The 14,801-nt window shown below is 42.3% G+C and overlaps 1 protein-coding gene across 1 annotated transcript in view; it reads left to right on the top strand.

The window, feature by feature from the left end:
- The first annotated feature begins 1,178 nt into the window (after window positions 1–1,178).
- Window positions 1,179–14,801, top strand: part of LOC116628987 (integrin alpha-2) — a 97,147-nt gene continuing 83,524 nt past the window's right edge. Inside the window, exon 1 of the mRNA XM_032399284.1 lies at window positions 1,179–1,236. Coding sequence (XP_032255175.1) covers window positions 1,179–1,236 — 58 coding nt within the window. The remainder of the gene's footprint in view (window positions 1,237–14,801) is intronic.

Genomic DNA, 14,801 nt, shown 5'->3' with positions numbered 1-14,801 from the left:
TTGGAATGGTGATAATAATAATGATTAGTCTAATAGTTCCTTAAGTTTAATTTATTAAAACATTGGATTATTTCATAAAAGTGGTCACTGGAAGAATTCTGGTTTCAGCAATGTGCTGGGAATTTGTGGGTGAACTTTTGGAGGAAAAATCAGATTTAAAGAAAAGAGAATATCCTATTTCTTAGGTTGGTAAGTAAAAATCTCAGATATGGTTACAGAATGTCCTTTTTTCCAGATCTGAAACTCAAATAATGGAATAAAATGGTCATGCTGTAATACAAAAAGGAAGAGTCACAAGTTCATATATGGGTTCTCACTAGTCTCTGTGTCTTGAAGTAAATCGCTTAAACTTAGTAATCAAATCAGCTGCTTATTATCTTGGAGGAGAGGAATGAATGAGGATTTATCACACACACACACACACACACACACACACACACACACACACACGGTGCTTTTGCAACAGGTCTTGCTTAAATATACCTCGGATAATCATAACTTGTGAGCAGATCTTCTTTCCTGTCGAGTTAGTTTCTAACCTGGTCATTCTGCACTTATTTTTGTCCGTTTCTCCACCCACTTGAGAAAAGCAGAGAGAGCCACGCACGGCGCCACCCGTAAAAGCGTGGCTTTGGGCTCGCGGCGCCCCCCCCCCCCCCCGCCTTCCACCTCTGTTTGGAGCCTAGAGCCACGAAGGGCTGCAGAAGGGCCAAGGTTCTCCGGGGGACCCGGGTTTCCTGCGGGCGGGCGGCAGGCCGGCCGTGAGGGGCGGGGTAGTGACAGGCCGGCTCCCGCCCGTCGGAGGTGCCCGGCCAGTCTGGTGCAGGGCAGGAAAAAGGCCAGGCTCGCGGACCCCAGCCCCGCGGCCTCCGGGTTCCCCCAGGCCTGGGCCGGAACCGCGCGGGGGAGTTAAGGTGTGGTTTCCAGGGGTGTGGTTGAGCGCAGGTGCCCGCGGGGCCGCAGGGAGTGGGCTCGGTGGGGCGGGGCCGGGGCAGATCCGGTGTTTGCCGTGGCCGAGGGGCGGGCCGGGGCGGGCCTTGGCGTCCCAGGAGCTGCCAGGCAACTTTTCCCTGCCCTCACCCCGCGGGCGAGAGAAGCTCTCGGGACAGCTTCTGGAGTCCGCGTTCTGGAATCCCTCCGCAAACCGAGAGCAGCTACCGTCCCCCCGCAGGCTCAGGATGCGGCCAGGACGGACAGGGGGCGCGCCGTTGCGGCTGGTGTTAGTGCTCAGTCAAGGTAAGCGAGGAGTTCGCTCTCCATCAGCTGCCGGAGGGACCTGCGCGAGTCCCTGGGGCAGGAGGGAGGAGTTTTGCGGGATGAGGGGGCAGGCAGCGCGCCTCTCTGCTCGGATTCCACGTGGACCTAGGCTCCCAGCCATCCAGAGCCGGATAGAGAGAGACTCCCCATTCCCTCTCTCCCCCGCCTGGTGTCCCCATAAGGCGTGTCTCACTCTGTCTGTGAAGCACCCTTCAAAGTCAGCTCCTGCGCGCTTTGGTTTTAGACACACGCGCACGCACACACATGCACAGAGGGAGTGGAGACTAAGGGGTGTCCTGAAGATGGAGAGTCCTGCAGCCCGGCTGACAGCAGGTGCCGCCCGGGACCCACACCAGAGGGTTCTTCGGGTCCCGGTTCTGGGAAGCAGCATGCACCACCTCAGCGCCATACCCGGTGGCTTTGCAGGAGCCTGGGGGCCCGAAATGCTTGTTTTTCAACCCGAGGGTGTGAATTATGCTTCCATTTCTTCAGGCTGCAGCACGGATGTTTCTAACCTTAGAGGACATAGAAAAACCTAGTGCCTCTTAAATACTCGGCAGAAGGGAATTCTTCCTTCCCTTCTGCCTTCCTCTAATTATTGTAACGTTTCTGTTCAACTTAATATAAACTTAGGCCAGGAAAAGTTCTTTTTACTTTCTTGATCATAGCCGCTGCCAACAAGAGAATTAACTAAAGCGGTAGCTCCAACTGCAGGGCGGTGAGAGTGAGGCCCACCCATCGCCTTCTGCACTAAGTTGTGCGACCCTCATCCATCAAGTGTACCTTCTCCAGACGTTTTCCAGAGCCTAGTGTGTGCTTACTGTAAGAACTTTAGTTTACTGGGAGGAAGGGGGCCACATTTGTATTTTGTAGTCTGAACAGCTATCAAAACAAAAAAATGGTCTCTGATTTTCAAGTGTTTTTACAAAGAATATAAATATTTCCTAATACATATAAATATTTCTTATCCTCCTTTGAGGCATTTAGCCAGGTTATTCTTTATTATGGAAGAAACCTAATCCAGATAACCCTGTAGCATTTTCTCCCAGTCTGAGATAATAGAGAAATAGCACCACTATCGCCAACCCCAGCAGAAACTAGGCATCATTAGGTTTTCTGTCCAACCCTTTGTGTGGTGCTTCGTGGATATTCTGTGCTGGTACCCAAAGAGTGTTTTGAGGGACCATCAACCTAATCTAGGGGTTTCAAATAAAGTTGGATTCACGTTGAAAATCAGTCCCTGGAACACCACGACCTTCCCAAGAACTAATAGACATTTAAATCCAAGGTTTACATCTCTCTTTAATTACCCATTATTAACAGAAGCTATGGAAACATAACATCATTTTCTTATCTTTGAAGTGTTGAGGCTTGTTTTTTAAAGAGCAGTGAGAAATACTTTAGTGGAATGTGTTGCTGCAAGGCATGAAGTCAGGTATAGAGGTTTTTAACCTGGAGGTAGTTAATAAGGACAAATCAGTGCAAGCAAGCAGAGGTGATTTAAAATGACATCTGTAAAAATGATTTTTTAATATTTATTCCTTCCTTCTGTTCCAGTTATTTGCATACTCAAAAACAAATTTTCTCTAAATTCAGGATGATCATAATCAAGCTTGGTCATTTATGATATCAGTCCAGGTTCCCAGAGAAGCAACATCACTTTCTAATACCATGAATATCCCAAATTAACAAAGAATAATTAAATCTCTAGGTCAGTGATAGCTGAAGTTTTTTGGCATTACCCTACGTATGTAAAATTTTTGAGTATTCATCATTACTATACACATACATATATAAGTGTTTATAAATTATGTACAAGTACAACTGTGTAATATAAATATTACAAATATAAATACCAAAAATGAGAATGTAAAAAGCATATGTGTATGTATGTGTGTTTATACATCTCACATCCTGTCCAGCATACATGCCAACCACTGTGGAAACTTAAAACCCTCAAATCTCATTTTAACATTTAGAGTCAAATTTACTTTCTGTAAACCTTCTCATAGGTGTTTAAGAGAAAGCAGTGCTCAAAGTTCAGTTTCCTATTTATCACCTTGCATTGATCAGTCCTTGGTTCAAGTGCTTACAGTCATTGAAACGGTAACTGGCAGATGCAGGATGGAAGAGAAAGGCCATAAGGGGCCTAGATCATTCATAATCTAAATGATAGGTCCATAGCGGAAAGGAAAATGTAATTTTAAAGTGCACAGTGACACTTATATTCTCCAGTGTGCTGCCAGACCACAGATCATCCTCATCTTCTCTCCCTGCCCCAGAGTCCCCCCTCTTTACCGAATACTTTCAAATCCTCTCCCTCAGTCTCTTTCACAAGCTCATCTGTTTAGCCCAGTCCTTGGTGTTTTGACTTCCATCTGGGATCATTGTCTTCATTCTCCCAGTACTCTCTGGGCCAGTTCCCCACTCAAGTCAGAATCCCCAGCCAGACTCCTCTTCTGGTTCCGGATCAGTATTTCCATCCGCTGCCATCTCCACCCAGATGTCAAATAAGCGTGAGCTCAGTGCATCCTCAACTGAAGTCAAAACACCTGCCCTCCAGAATTCTCTCCTGTCTTGTCTGCTGTTGGTTACAGGGCAGCAGCATTCGCATGCAAACACGAAAACCCGAAATCTTCTCCCTTGTTTCAACTTGACAGCCTATCTCCAAGTTCTGGCCATCTTCCCCACCTTATGCAACTTCTGCCACCACCCAGTTCAGGCCCTTTCTTTGTATTTGGACAACTGTAAACTGGTTTTCCTGTTTTTATCTCTTATCCCTCTGCTCCATTCTTCTCGTGGTCACCAGCGTTATCTTTCTAAACACTTATTTGTATCCAATCAACCCCTTGCTTCAAAAATTTGGTGGCTCCCCATCTCCTGTCGGAGTGAAGTCCAGATTTCTTGGCCTGGCCTAAAAAGTCCTTCGCCATCTGGCTGCAGTCTGTCCTGCCTATTCTGGCTTTTTCTCTGCTACACTCCTCATGCACACATATCAACGCAAGTACACATACTGCACATAGGCACGGGCATGATGCACATGCCCCAAAGCCGTAGAGATACACCTATACACACCCTTCTGTGTTCTGACTGCACTTGATCAGACCATATTTAGTGTTATTTTCCAGACTATTCCCTTTGCCTTCACTGCCTTGATGCTTTTTCCCTTTTCCTCTTATCCCTTTGCAACTCACCATTGCCCCAAGACAACCCCAAGCAAAATTATAAAGTAGGGAAGTTTTTCTTTTATGACTCAAAGGGAAGTCTGAGGTCATCTCTCATTTCTGGGACTGACCCTAAACTGCTTCAGCACCTCCATGGCCATAAACCACCATCTTACAAAGTAACTCCCCACCGCATGGCTCTCCAGCTGCACCTGCCCAGCCATGACTATGCTTTGCTCCCTTAAGTCCTGGTTCATGAGCCTCTGTTTGATTTAAATTCAGGCACTGGGGCTCAGGATCAGTATTTAAAAACAATTATTCAAACATTTCTGATGTACAGCCAGATTTGAAAGTAATTGCTTAAATATTAGGGCTGTATCTCGTCTTTCCTAACAAATTAAAATTCCAGTATTGCCTGTACCACCTTGTTATGAGATGACCTCCAAGACAGGTAGGTTTCAACACCAAGAGTCAGGGAATGCGTCAGTTCAAATGAATTCCCTCTATAGTGGGTGATGACTATTCCTGTCTAAATGTGCTAATGGCCATGGGCCTATTAAAAGGGATAAGCCTGTGAATGTAAAGAGATGAGCTTCCAATGATGGAATTTTAGACATTTAGCAAAATAAAGGCACAAATTCAAGTCAGTATATCAAAAATAAAGTATTTCAGGAAGAATGGGGAAAATATCAGGGACCAAAGTTATCATCCTGATGTCGTGTGAATGTTCCCACTTAAGTTAAAAGCTTTGGTTTGGACTATCAGCCTTGCTTAGCTTGGGATGTTACTGAAAGATTCAGCGCAGCATAAAAGAGAAGGAACCACAGAAGGCTGTCATTCTAATTGGCAAGTCAAAGATAGGAGGGGTTTTGTGGGTTTTTTGTTTTTTGTTTTTTTTTCATTTGTTATGGTGACTAATGATTTACCTGAACACACAGAAGAATATCTCTCTAAAAAGAAGACTCTTAATACTGTAAATCCTGAAACAAGAGATTCTGTATGTGAAAGTGATTCCTATGATGGCCCTTCAGATGATCCATAGGTGCTTTGTTCATCTGGCTGTAGTGAATTCCATAAAACTAGCATTTGAACATATTTTTATGCAGTAACTGTTTCATGGAAGGCAATGTGCTAGGCTCAGCCATAGGAAACTTGAAACATGGTCCAGAGAGTTTACAGTCTATTTGGAAACAAGTCCAAACATGAGGGAAGGACACTGTCTCAGCCCCTGGAAGGTACCTAGCCAATTTTAGCCCTGCCCTCCTCCTTTCTGACAGAAGTGTGGTGACTGCCTCCTAGTCGGAGCAGCTAAGGGAGAGGGGGCCTCAAGGGGCTTGCACTGGGCCATTCCTAGTTGTCCCATGCTTCTCTCCAGTGTCTGATTTAGACGTGGGCATGTGATGGCAATGAGATATGGAGGGAGATATGCTTGGAGACTTTTGGGAAAGAATTTTTCATTCTTAAGAGAGATACTGGATAAGAAACATACTGCCAGGTCTAAAGGTGAAGCTTGGGATAGCTATAGCCATCTTACAGCCATGATACCAGCTAGCTTGAGGGTAAAGCCAGTACACTGGCCCAGGGGAAAGATAGAAAGCAGGCCCTTGATATGGTCTTTGAGTTTCTGAATTATTGAAATTTAGAGCCCTCTCTTTGTGCCTAAAAAAATGTCTGTATAATTTAAAACTTGGTTATGTTGTTTTCATATTGTGTTGTTGTCTATGCTTATAACAGAGATATCTAACATATATTTCTGTGATGTAATAGATATCATTTATTGATAATTATAATTATATTGATATATAATTAATTGCTAAATCGGTAGTACGGAATTTAGTGTTGAGTTCAGAGGATGGAGAAATGTCACTGTGATGCATTTAAGTATCAAGCCTCCTGGTATGTCTTCATGGGCACAGGAAAGAATCTTTACAATTCAAATCTACTGTGAAGGACCTCAGAGGTCAGAGTCCAGTTCTCCCCCTTTAAAATGGCTGCCAGTGATAATAATATAGGACGGAGAGTAACATAGCCAGGAATGGGACCAAAGTCTCCTAGTTCCTGGATCAGATGTTTTAGATGCTTGACTAGGAAAGGAGAAGGTCATTATGTCCAGAACACACTGTTCAAGGTATTCACAGAGGGTGAAAGGGTGAGAGGGTGAGAGTTAGTAGGCACCTGACCCTAAATGGCCTTGTAAACTGTGGTAAGGAGCATGGATTTTTGAGGACAATGGGAAGGTTTGAAGAGCCTTAGCAGGGGAGTGACATGATCAGATTGGCTCCTTGGGTAGATCACTCTGGAGGCAAGGAAGATGGTGGATTGAATGGAGGCCAGACTGAAGGCACCAAAAGCACTTAGGAAAAACTGGTTCTGGTCTTGGTTTTAGCTTAGTACACAATTGGGGGATGATGGTGCAAAATTCAGTAGCAGTAGAGAAAGATCACAGGGGACAAATTTGAAAAGTAGTTAGGGAGAGTGGACAGGATTTGGTGAGGATTTACTATGATGGCAGCAAGTGAGGGAGAAGACAAGACTGAGCCCTAGGTTTTGGCTGTAGACAACTCAGTGAGCTGCTACTGAGACGGGGAAGGCAAGGAAAAAAGGCAACTTAGATGAAAAAGATAATCAGTTCACCTTGACGGGTTGTTTGAGACATCCAGGTGCACATGTCTAGTAGGTAGATAGTTATATATACAGCAGTATTAGAAGCAGGAGAGAGAACAACAGGGGATAGAGATTTAGGAGTCAGAGGCAACTAGAGTCATTGAGGACATGGTGTTGAGGAGTCAGGCAGAGACCAGAAGACAGCTTTGGCCACAACAGGAGGGATTACCTGATGGAGTCAGGTGAGGAGGAGGAGAAGCCAGGGAGAGAGGAGCAGTGAGAGTAGTAAGCAGAAAGAAGACTGCAGGAAGTAGGGCGCCACACAAATATCTTGAGAGGGAAGAGTTGGTTGGTAGGATCAGCTTGTTCACAGAAGTCAAACATGTCGAACAGCCTTGACGAGGGCAGTCTCCATGGGGCGAAAAGCTGAAGCCAGAGGGGAGTGGGCTGAGGAGTCAGTTCACTGTGAGGAAATGCAGGCAGCATCGGGAAGTTAGGCACTAAAAGAGGAGAGGGAGTGGCAGAGGGACAGGACGGGAGAGACTTGCATAAACAAACCAACAAACATGGGAGAGACTTGCATAAAAATGATTATAATGAGATTTTTTTTTTTTTTTTTTTTTTTGCTTCTGTTACTTAGGTTATTGCATGGTCTACTTGTGAATTTTGAGAACTGCATTGAGGCATCTGTATATGTGGCAGGAGTCCCTAGAGGGGGAGAGACTGGGGGAAAGGACGAGCGCTGACATCCAATGCAAAGGGGTCATCAGAGAGAAAGGGGGGGCAGAATTGTAGGGCCGCAACAGCAGCAGCTCTGGCAACAGCTTCAAAGCCACAGATGCCTGTATGAAGGAAGGCAGAGTGGGTTTTGGGGTCTGACATGGAGAAGACTTGAACTGATGAGACAGGTGAAGTTGATGACTTTGAGGGGTGCAGAGGGAGACAGCCCAGCCGTGGGAATTGGCACCCCCCACCCTCCAGGGTGGCTGCTTGGACCGATGAGGGAGCCCTTGTATATATTTATGTTTCAGAGCAGACTTACCATGCTAAAATAGCTGTAATTAATAAGCTTTGCATGGTTTTTAGGGTGCATAATATATAACAGTGTTCAAATTCTGGTCGCAGAATTAATATCTGTGCTTTAGTCAGATTTCTGAAGAAACAAAGAAGTTCTTTTAGAGTTATAGATAGGTTTCTCCAGTTAAGCTTTTAGTTCTTTATTTCTATCCAGTATAATAAATATCCTCAAAGTCATCTTTTCAGAAATCATAGTCCCATAGAACACAGAGAATTAGAGTTGGCTTTGAAAGGTTCTGTTAGTAAAATATTAAAGCCTTTTATTCTGTGTAACTCAGCGGTGTTTTCAAAGTGTTTTAAAACATTTTCATTTAATCATACAAATTAGAAAAGAAATTAATGCCGACTCTTAATTTTGTTAAAGTTATCATTAGTTCAAAGTACTTATAGTCAAATATTTTTTCCAGTCTGTACCTGCTGACTCTTGTACATATAAATTACATTAACTAACCAGTACAAACTTGAACTGCATATTTTGCTAATGTTTTCAGGGCCACAGAATATGGGGACTGTTAATAGTTTTCAAATATATTGTTCTTCCTTTGAAAGAGTTGTCTGCTTTGTTGTCCAAACAGTTCACCGCAACTGTGCAATTTTGTTGGTGAAAATTCCCACATTATTATTCTGTGTTCTGAAAGAGTAACTGCAGTTCTTCCTTTTAGGAGTTTAAAGTGACTAGAGACAGTTTTTACCACAGAAGCCATACATAACTCCTGATCATTGAAAAGCTTTCTGTATAAAAATGAGGTTAATGTTTAAACAGAGCCATGGAAATAAAGGAGTGATAGACACTGTATTGTCAGCATAAGAGATTATTTCATTGTGTTTTGAAAAGCATGAGCAAAGCTCTTGCGCCCATGGATGCCTTGAACATTGACAGTTGTCATTCCCTCTCATTCATTTGAAGGTGGCCTTTGTTTGTCTTTGTGCACGCCTGATCTCATTCCCATGGATACAGTGTAGAAATGCAGACTGGCTTCTGGTCAGCTCAGTCAGACAACTCTATTCCAAATTGTTGACCAGTTACCTTCAGGTCCTTACCAAATAGCTTCATGGACGCTTGTTAGAATATGGACACTGAATCTTTGGGCTTCTATAACCTTTCCAAAGCCATATTCCAAACGCTAGTGTATAAACAGATCTCTCAGAACAATTGACTTAGTTTTTCTCTGTACTTATTAACATTGTTGAGGGGGAAAAAAAGAATAACTTAGCCTTGGAAATTGGGATACTTCTATGTGATCTTTATTTACTTTTCAGCATAAAAACGTAATAGCTTGAATAAAAAAGCCTTAATAAAAAATTGAAAGATGATTAAATAAATAATTTATGTAAATGTCATAGTGTCTTAGTCCATTTGGATTTCTATAACAAAATACCACAGACTGGGTGGCTTTCAGGATTCTAGAGGCTGGAAGTCCAAGCCTCTAGATCGGTTGGTCATGTTTCTGGCAAGAGGCCTCCCCTTTTTCGAAGCTGGTGGAAGGGGCTGGAGTCTCTCTGGAGCCTCTTTTATAAGGCACCAATCCCATTCATGAGGGTGAAGCCTAAGCACCTCTCAAAGGCCCCACTTCCTAACACCATCATCTTTGGGGGTTAGGATTTCAACATATGAAGTTAGGGTGGGGAAGGGGGACACAAGCATTCAGACCATAGCACATAGTAATTAAGAAACCCCTTTATCATCACAGTATTTAATTTTTGCCCCGAAATTATCAGACATCATTTTATCATTACTTTTTTGTTATGGTCTAAGTGAGATATGGCCTTAACCCTTTTTAAGAGTACAGTCCTCACGGTCTCTTACCTTCGTCCGTGTTCTCTTTTTGTGAAATACTCTCTATCCCTCAACCCATCTTCTGCACATCATTTATGTGTCAATAGCATTGAGGCTCATGCACCCCAGGAAACCTTCCCAACCCCAATTCAGTTTGGGTGTTCCCCGCATGTTCATAACACTTGTCACTTTCTATTTCAAAAATCCATTTACTCAGCTCTCACCCCCATCAATTGCAAATTCTGAGAAGACAGGGCCCATGTCCTTTTCACTTGGGCCCAGCTGAATTTTGTTGAGTGAGTGATGACAGTCTGAGACATGTATGGCAATTCCTGTCATACACGGAGGAAAGGCACACTTTCTGAATGAAGGCCAAGTGGAAAACTTCCTAGTTCTTTCCAGTTAGAATATGCAAAAAAGCCTCTATGTGCAGATTTATCTGAATTGGTTAAAATATTTCTTTCATCGATCTTTTTCTTTCTTCACTTCTTTGGCAGAGTTTGTTTGCTTTTAAAATGTCTCTTCTTTGCCTTGAAATGTGCAACTAGGCTAGCTCTATTGACAAGTAACAAGATGAATCAAAGCATGAGCACGGTGTAAACATCCTTTTGTCCCCAAAGCGCTGTCTCATTTCCCTACTCTCTTTTCATAAAGCAGCACCCATAATTTGGCTTCAGCGGACTCTCTCTTCCACTGAATACCTTCTTTAAAATCACCTTCAATCCTATTTATCACAGTATTCCCAAGACCTGGCATATAGTAAGTGCTCAAAAAAATGATTGGTAAAAAAAAAATTTTTTTAAAGATTTTATTTATTTATTTGACAGAGAGACACACAGCGAGAGAGGAAACACAAGCAGGGGGAATGGGAGAGGGAGAAGCAGGCTTCCCACAGAGCAGGGAGCCCAATGCCGGGCTCGATCCCAGGACCCTGGGATCATGACCTGAGCTGAAGGCAGACACTTAACGACTGAGCCACCCAGGCATCCCAATTGGTAAAAAAAAATTTTTTAAATAAACCTAAAACTAGGGACATCTGGGTGGCTCAGTCAGTTAAGTGTCTGCCTTTGGCTCAGGTCATGATCCCAGGGTCTTGGGATCGAGTCCCGTGTCAGGCTCCTTGCTCAGCGGGGAGCCTGCTTCTCCCTCTGCCTGCCACTCCCCCTGCTTGTGCTCTCTCTCTCTCTCTCTGACAAATAAATAAATAAAATTTTTTAAAAATATAAAAATAAACATAAAACTAGAATTCAGATAACTGTGAGGTACATAAGTCCATTGAAATACTAAACTTGATTAATAGTTTCAGAATATTAAAGCTGAATGTTTTAATATCCTTATAGAAAAATGACACATACTAAAATAGTCATCTTAACAGAAAAAGTATTTGTATTTCTCTCTTTTGACATTTATAAGTGTGAAAGTAACTTTTTATAGATACACTTACCATGTGTATGGAAATGATTGGTAAAAAATACACTTTTTTTCACTTGATATCTTTTGTACAATTCTATATGGGCTTCGTATTTACAGCTTTGCATTAATGCATCCTGCCGTATCATGGCTAGCTATTGTTTCATTGTTGGATATTTAGGTTGTTTCCTGTGGGCTTTTTCCCCTACTGTAAATAATGTGGCTATAAATATCATTGTGCAAGAAGCTTTTTCTTTCCTTTTTCCTTTTGGACAGTTTCCAGAGGGGGCATTACTGGGTCAAAGATTATTTGTATTTTTTAGCTCTTGTTGTGGAGTGAACAGTGTAGGCCTCAATAATGTGTGAATTTACAAATTTCACCAACATTAGGTTTTAATTCACCTTTTGTAGTTTTTTTTTAACTTTTTTTAGTTTGGTGGATGTAAAATGATGCTTCATTCTTTATATTCATTAGGGTGTACTTTTTAAGTTACAATGTAAAAATGCCTGTCTTTTGAAAAATATGTGTAGATTAGGATATTCTAGAATTTAGGCCTAGAAGAACATCAAGAGATCATCTAGTAAATGCCTCAGTTTAATAATAATCAGTTTTTGAAATGACTGAAGCCCAAGACTCCAGCCTGCAGTGTGCTGTCCAACATTCAAAATGCTCTTCAGAATTTCTTCCGAAAATCTCTTTGACAACCCCCTCCCCCCTTTGGTGACCTATTTCCCATAGGCTGATTATAATCCATTTCACTTGGGAAGTGGCAGACCTCTAGTTAAGATTTCCATGCTTCCATGGGTCAGACCGGTTTAGGGGGAGAGAGAGGACATTCTGTTTGCCAGAGCACTTGACTTCAAGCAACCAAATTTGGAGATTGTTCTGGTGAGCTTTTGCCATGTAAGCCCTCACCCTAAAACTTAGTGGCTTAAAATGACAACCATCATTTGTTATCTCTCATGGTTTCTTGAGTAGGACTTTGGGAATAGCTTGGCTGGGCCGTTCTGGCCTGAGGTTTCTCATGTGGTTACTGTCAGAGGGCGGGCAGCTCTCTCTTTGTGTGGCCCCATCAGGGGGCCTTGCCCTCATGGCACCCTCTGATAGCCTGACTTCCTGCAGGATGACTCAGGGATCCAAAGGCTTGTGTTCCCTCCCTCCCCCCAAACTGGCAGAAACTGCATGGCCTTTTCTAACGTAGACTCAGAAATCATGCAACTTCCTCTATTCATCAAAGCAATCATAAAGTCTCGTCTAGATTCTGAGGAAGGACACTTATTCTCTTGATGGGAAGAGTGTCAGGTAATTCCCAGACAGATTTTAAAACCACCACAGTAACTTAATCAACTTAATGGTGCTTACAAGACAGTTCATTGTTTACATCAGAGTTGCTCAACATGGGCCTTATTGACATTGGGGCCAGATAATTCCTGCCGGGCAGGTGGGGGTGGGTGGAGGGGCTGTCCTGTGCACTGTAGGATGTTGAGCAGCATCACTGGCCTTCACCCACTAGATGCTAGTAGCCACCACCCCCCAAGTGTGACAACCAAAAATAGGTCCAGACATTACAAAATGCCCCCGAGGAACAAAATTCTCCCAGCTGAGAACAACTACAATAAACAAACGTGTAGAGATGTACCTCAGAGATAATGGGGCTTCAGTTCTAGACCCCCACAATAAAGCAAATATTGCAATAAAGTGAGTTAAATAATTTTTTTGTTTTCCAGTGTATACAAAAGTTATGTTTAGACTATACTGTCATCTCTTAAGTGTGTGATAACATTATGTCCCCAAAAAGTACATGCCTTAATTTTAAAATATTGCTAAAAAGTGCTCATCATCATCTGAGCTTTCAGCAAGTCATAATCACTGATCACAGATCACCATAACAAATATAATAATAGTGGAAAAGTTTGAAATATTGCAAGAATTACCAAAATATGACACAGAGACATGAAGTGAGCAAATGCTGTTGGAAAAAATGTGACCAATAGACTTGCTAGACCCAGGGTTGCCACAGTCCTTCAATTGGTAAAAACCGCAACCTAAAGCTCAATAAAGTGAAGTGCAATACAACAAAGTGTGCCCGTATTAGGCACATTTAATGTTCATGGCCTTGTGGAAAGAACTCCAGCGCTGAAGAGCAAACTAAATGCCATTTTTCCTGGTGACTTTGCATATCACAAGTGAACTATTCCCTACATTTCTGGGTCAATGGGAGGATCAAAGGGGATTATGAACGGCAAAGTATTTTGCAAACTGGAAAAGCATATATGATGCTATTTTTTAAAAGTCCATATACTTGGTATTCATCTATTTTTATCATCATTCGTTTGTTGAAGAGATCTGTTTAAGGAACTTTATAGTCCTATCCGATAGCAGCTGTGTCAGACCCTGGGGGAATTGGGGAGGATTCAAGGCAGCCCCTCAGGAGCTCTGCTTTTCAATTCTAACATCACCTGTGGAGGTAAAGGGTAGCACCTAGATCCTTACTGAATTTAAATTTAACACTGAAAACAGTCTTTTAAACAAAAATTGCATTTTTCTTAATGAAAGAGGGAAAATGTTATGCTGCTGTAGTCCAGAAGCAGTTGTAAAGGTCACCTTATGCTTTTGGATTTTGCACAACCTTTTTTTTTTTTTTTTTTAAGCACTGTAGCTATAAGCCAGCCATCACAGAGCTTAAATCTGTATACGGTATATGGTCATTTCTAGAGAGTTTACTTGCTTTGCGTTTTTTTAGGGGCAGGAGAGCGCTTTCTACATTATTTCTGCATTTTTGGCCTTTTAGTATGAAGACAATGCTATTGAAAATGAGTTCCTGTGCTTGTGTATGTGTTCAAATGATCTAATGTGACCTATGACCATTTGTCATTGTCATAAATATTCTAAGTAATGATTAGCTACACTTTAGAGTTTGAAGTCTGTTTCCAAAGTTTAAAGTCAGGATCTGAGTAACCCCACTTCCTGATTGTGTGACTTCCTGAAGGATCCACCAACTGATGGCTTTTGTGGTACACTTTGGGTATGCCTCAGCAAAATGCAGTAATGTGTCATCCTCCTATCTATTACACACCAGTTCTCAAAAACTTAAATGGAAATTCATTTAGAATATGCTTTTCGTGGTAGAGGTGAAGGTGGGATCACAAATTGGTATGTCTTTGTAAACTTCACAAAAATCATGCTATCCTTGGTAACATATAATGATATTAATAGTGAAAAAAACAAACAAAATCAGCTGTCTTTACTAAGTGCTCATCATTTGCTAGGCACTGGGTTGAGAGTTTTAAATGCATTTGTCTGATCACGATGAGGTAGATTTGTGTGTTATATCTATTTCACAGGTGAAAAAGTGGTGGCTTATTTAGGATGAGGAACTTGCCCAAGATCACAGAGCTATTCAAACCCTAAGCTCTTAGGCACAATGAGATATTGTTGGTCTTGCCCAGTATGTGGATTTTTCAGTTTAAAAAAAAAATCCTTATACTTCTAGCACTGGCATACTTCTGCT

The sequence above is a fragment of the Phoca vitulina genome, unplaced genomic scaffold (genome assembly GCF_004348235.1).
Source record: "Phoca vitulina isolate PV1807 unplaced genomic scaffold, GSC_HSeal_1.0 scaffold165, whole genome shotgun sequence".
NCBI classification, from domain to species: Eukaryota; Metazoa; Chordata; class Mammalia; order Carnivora; family Phocidae; genus Phoca; species Phoca vitulina.
The sequence above is the reverse complement of the archived record's forward strand: the minus strand, read 5'-3'. Positions and strand labels throughout refer to the sequence as shown.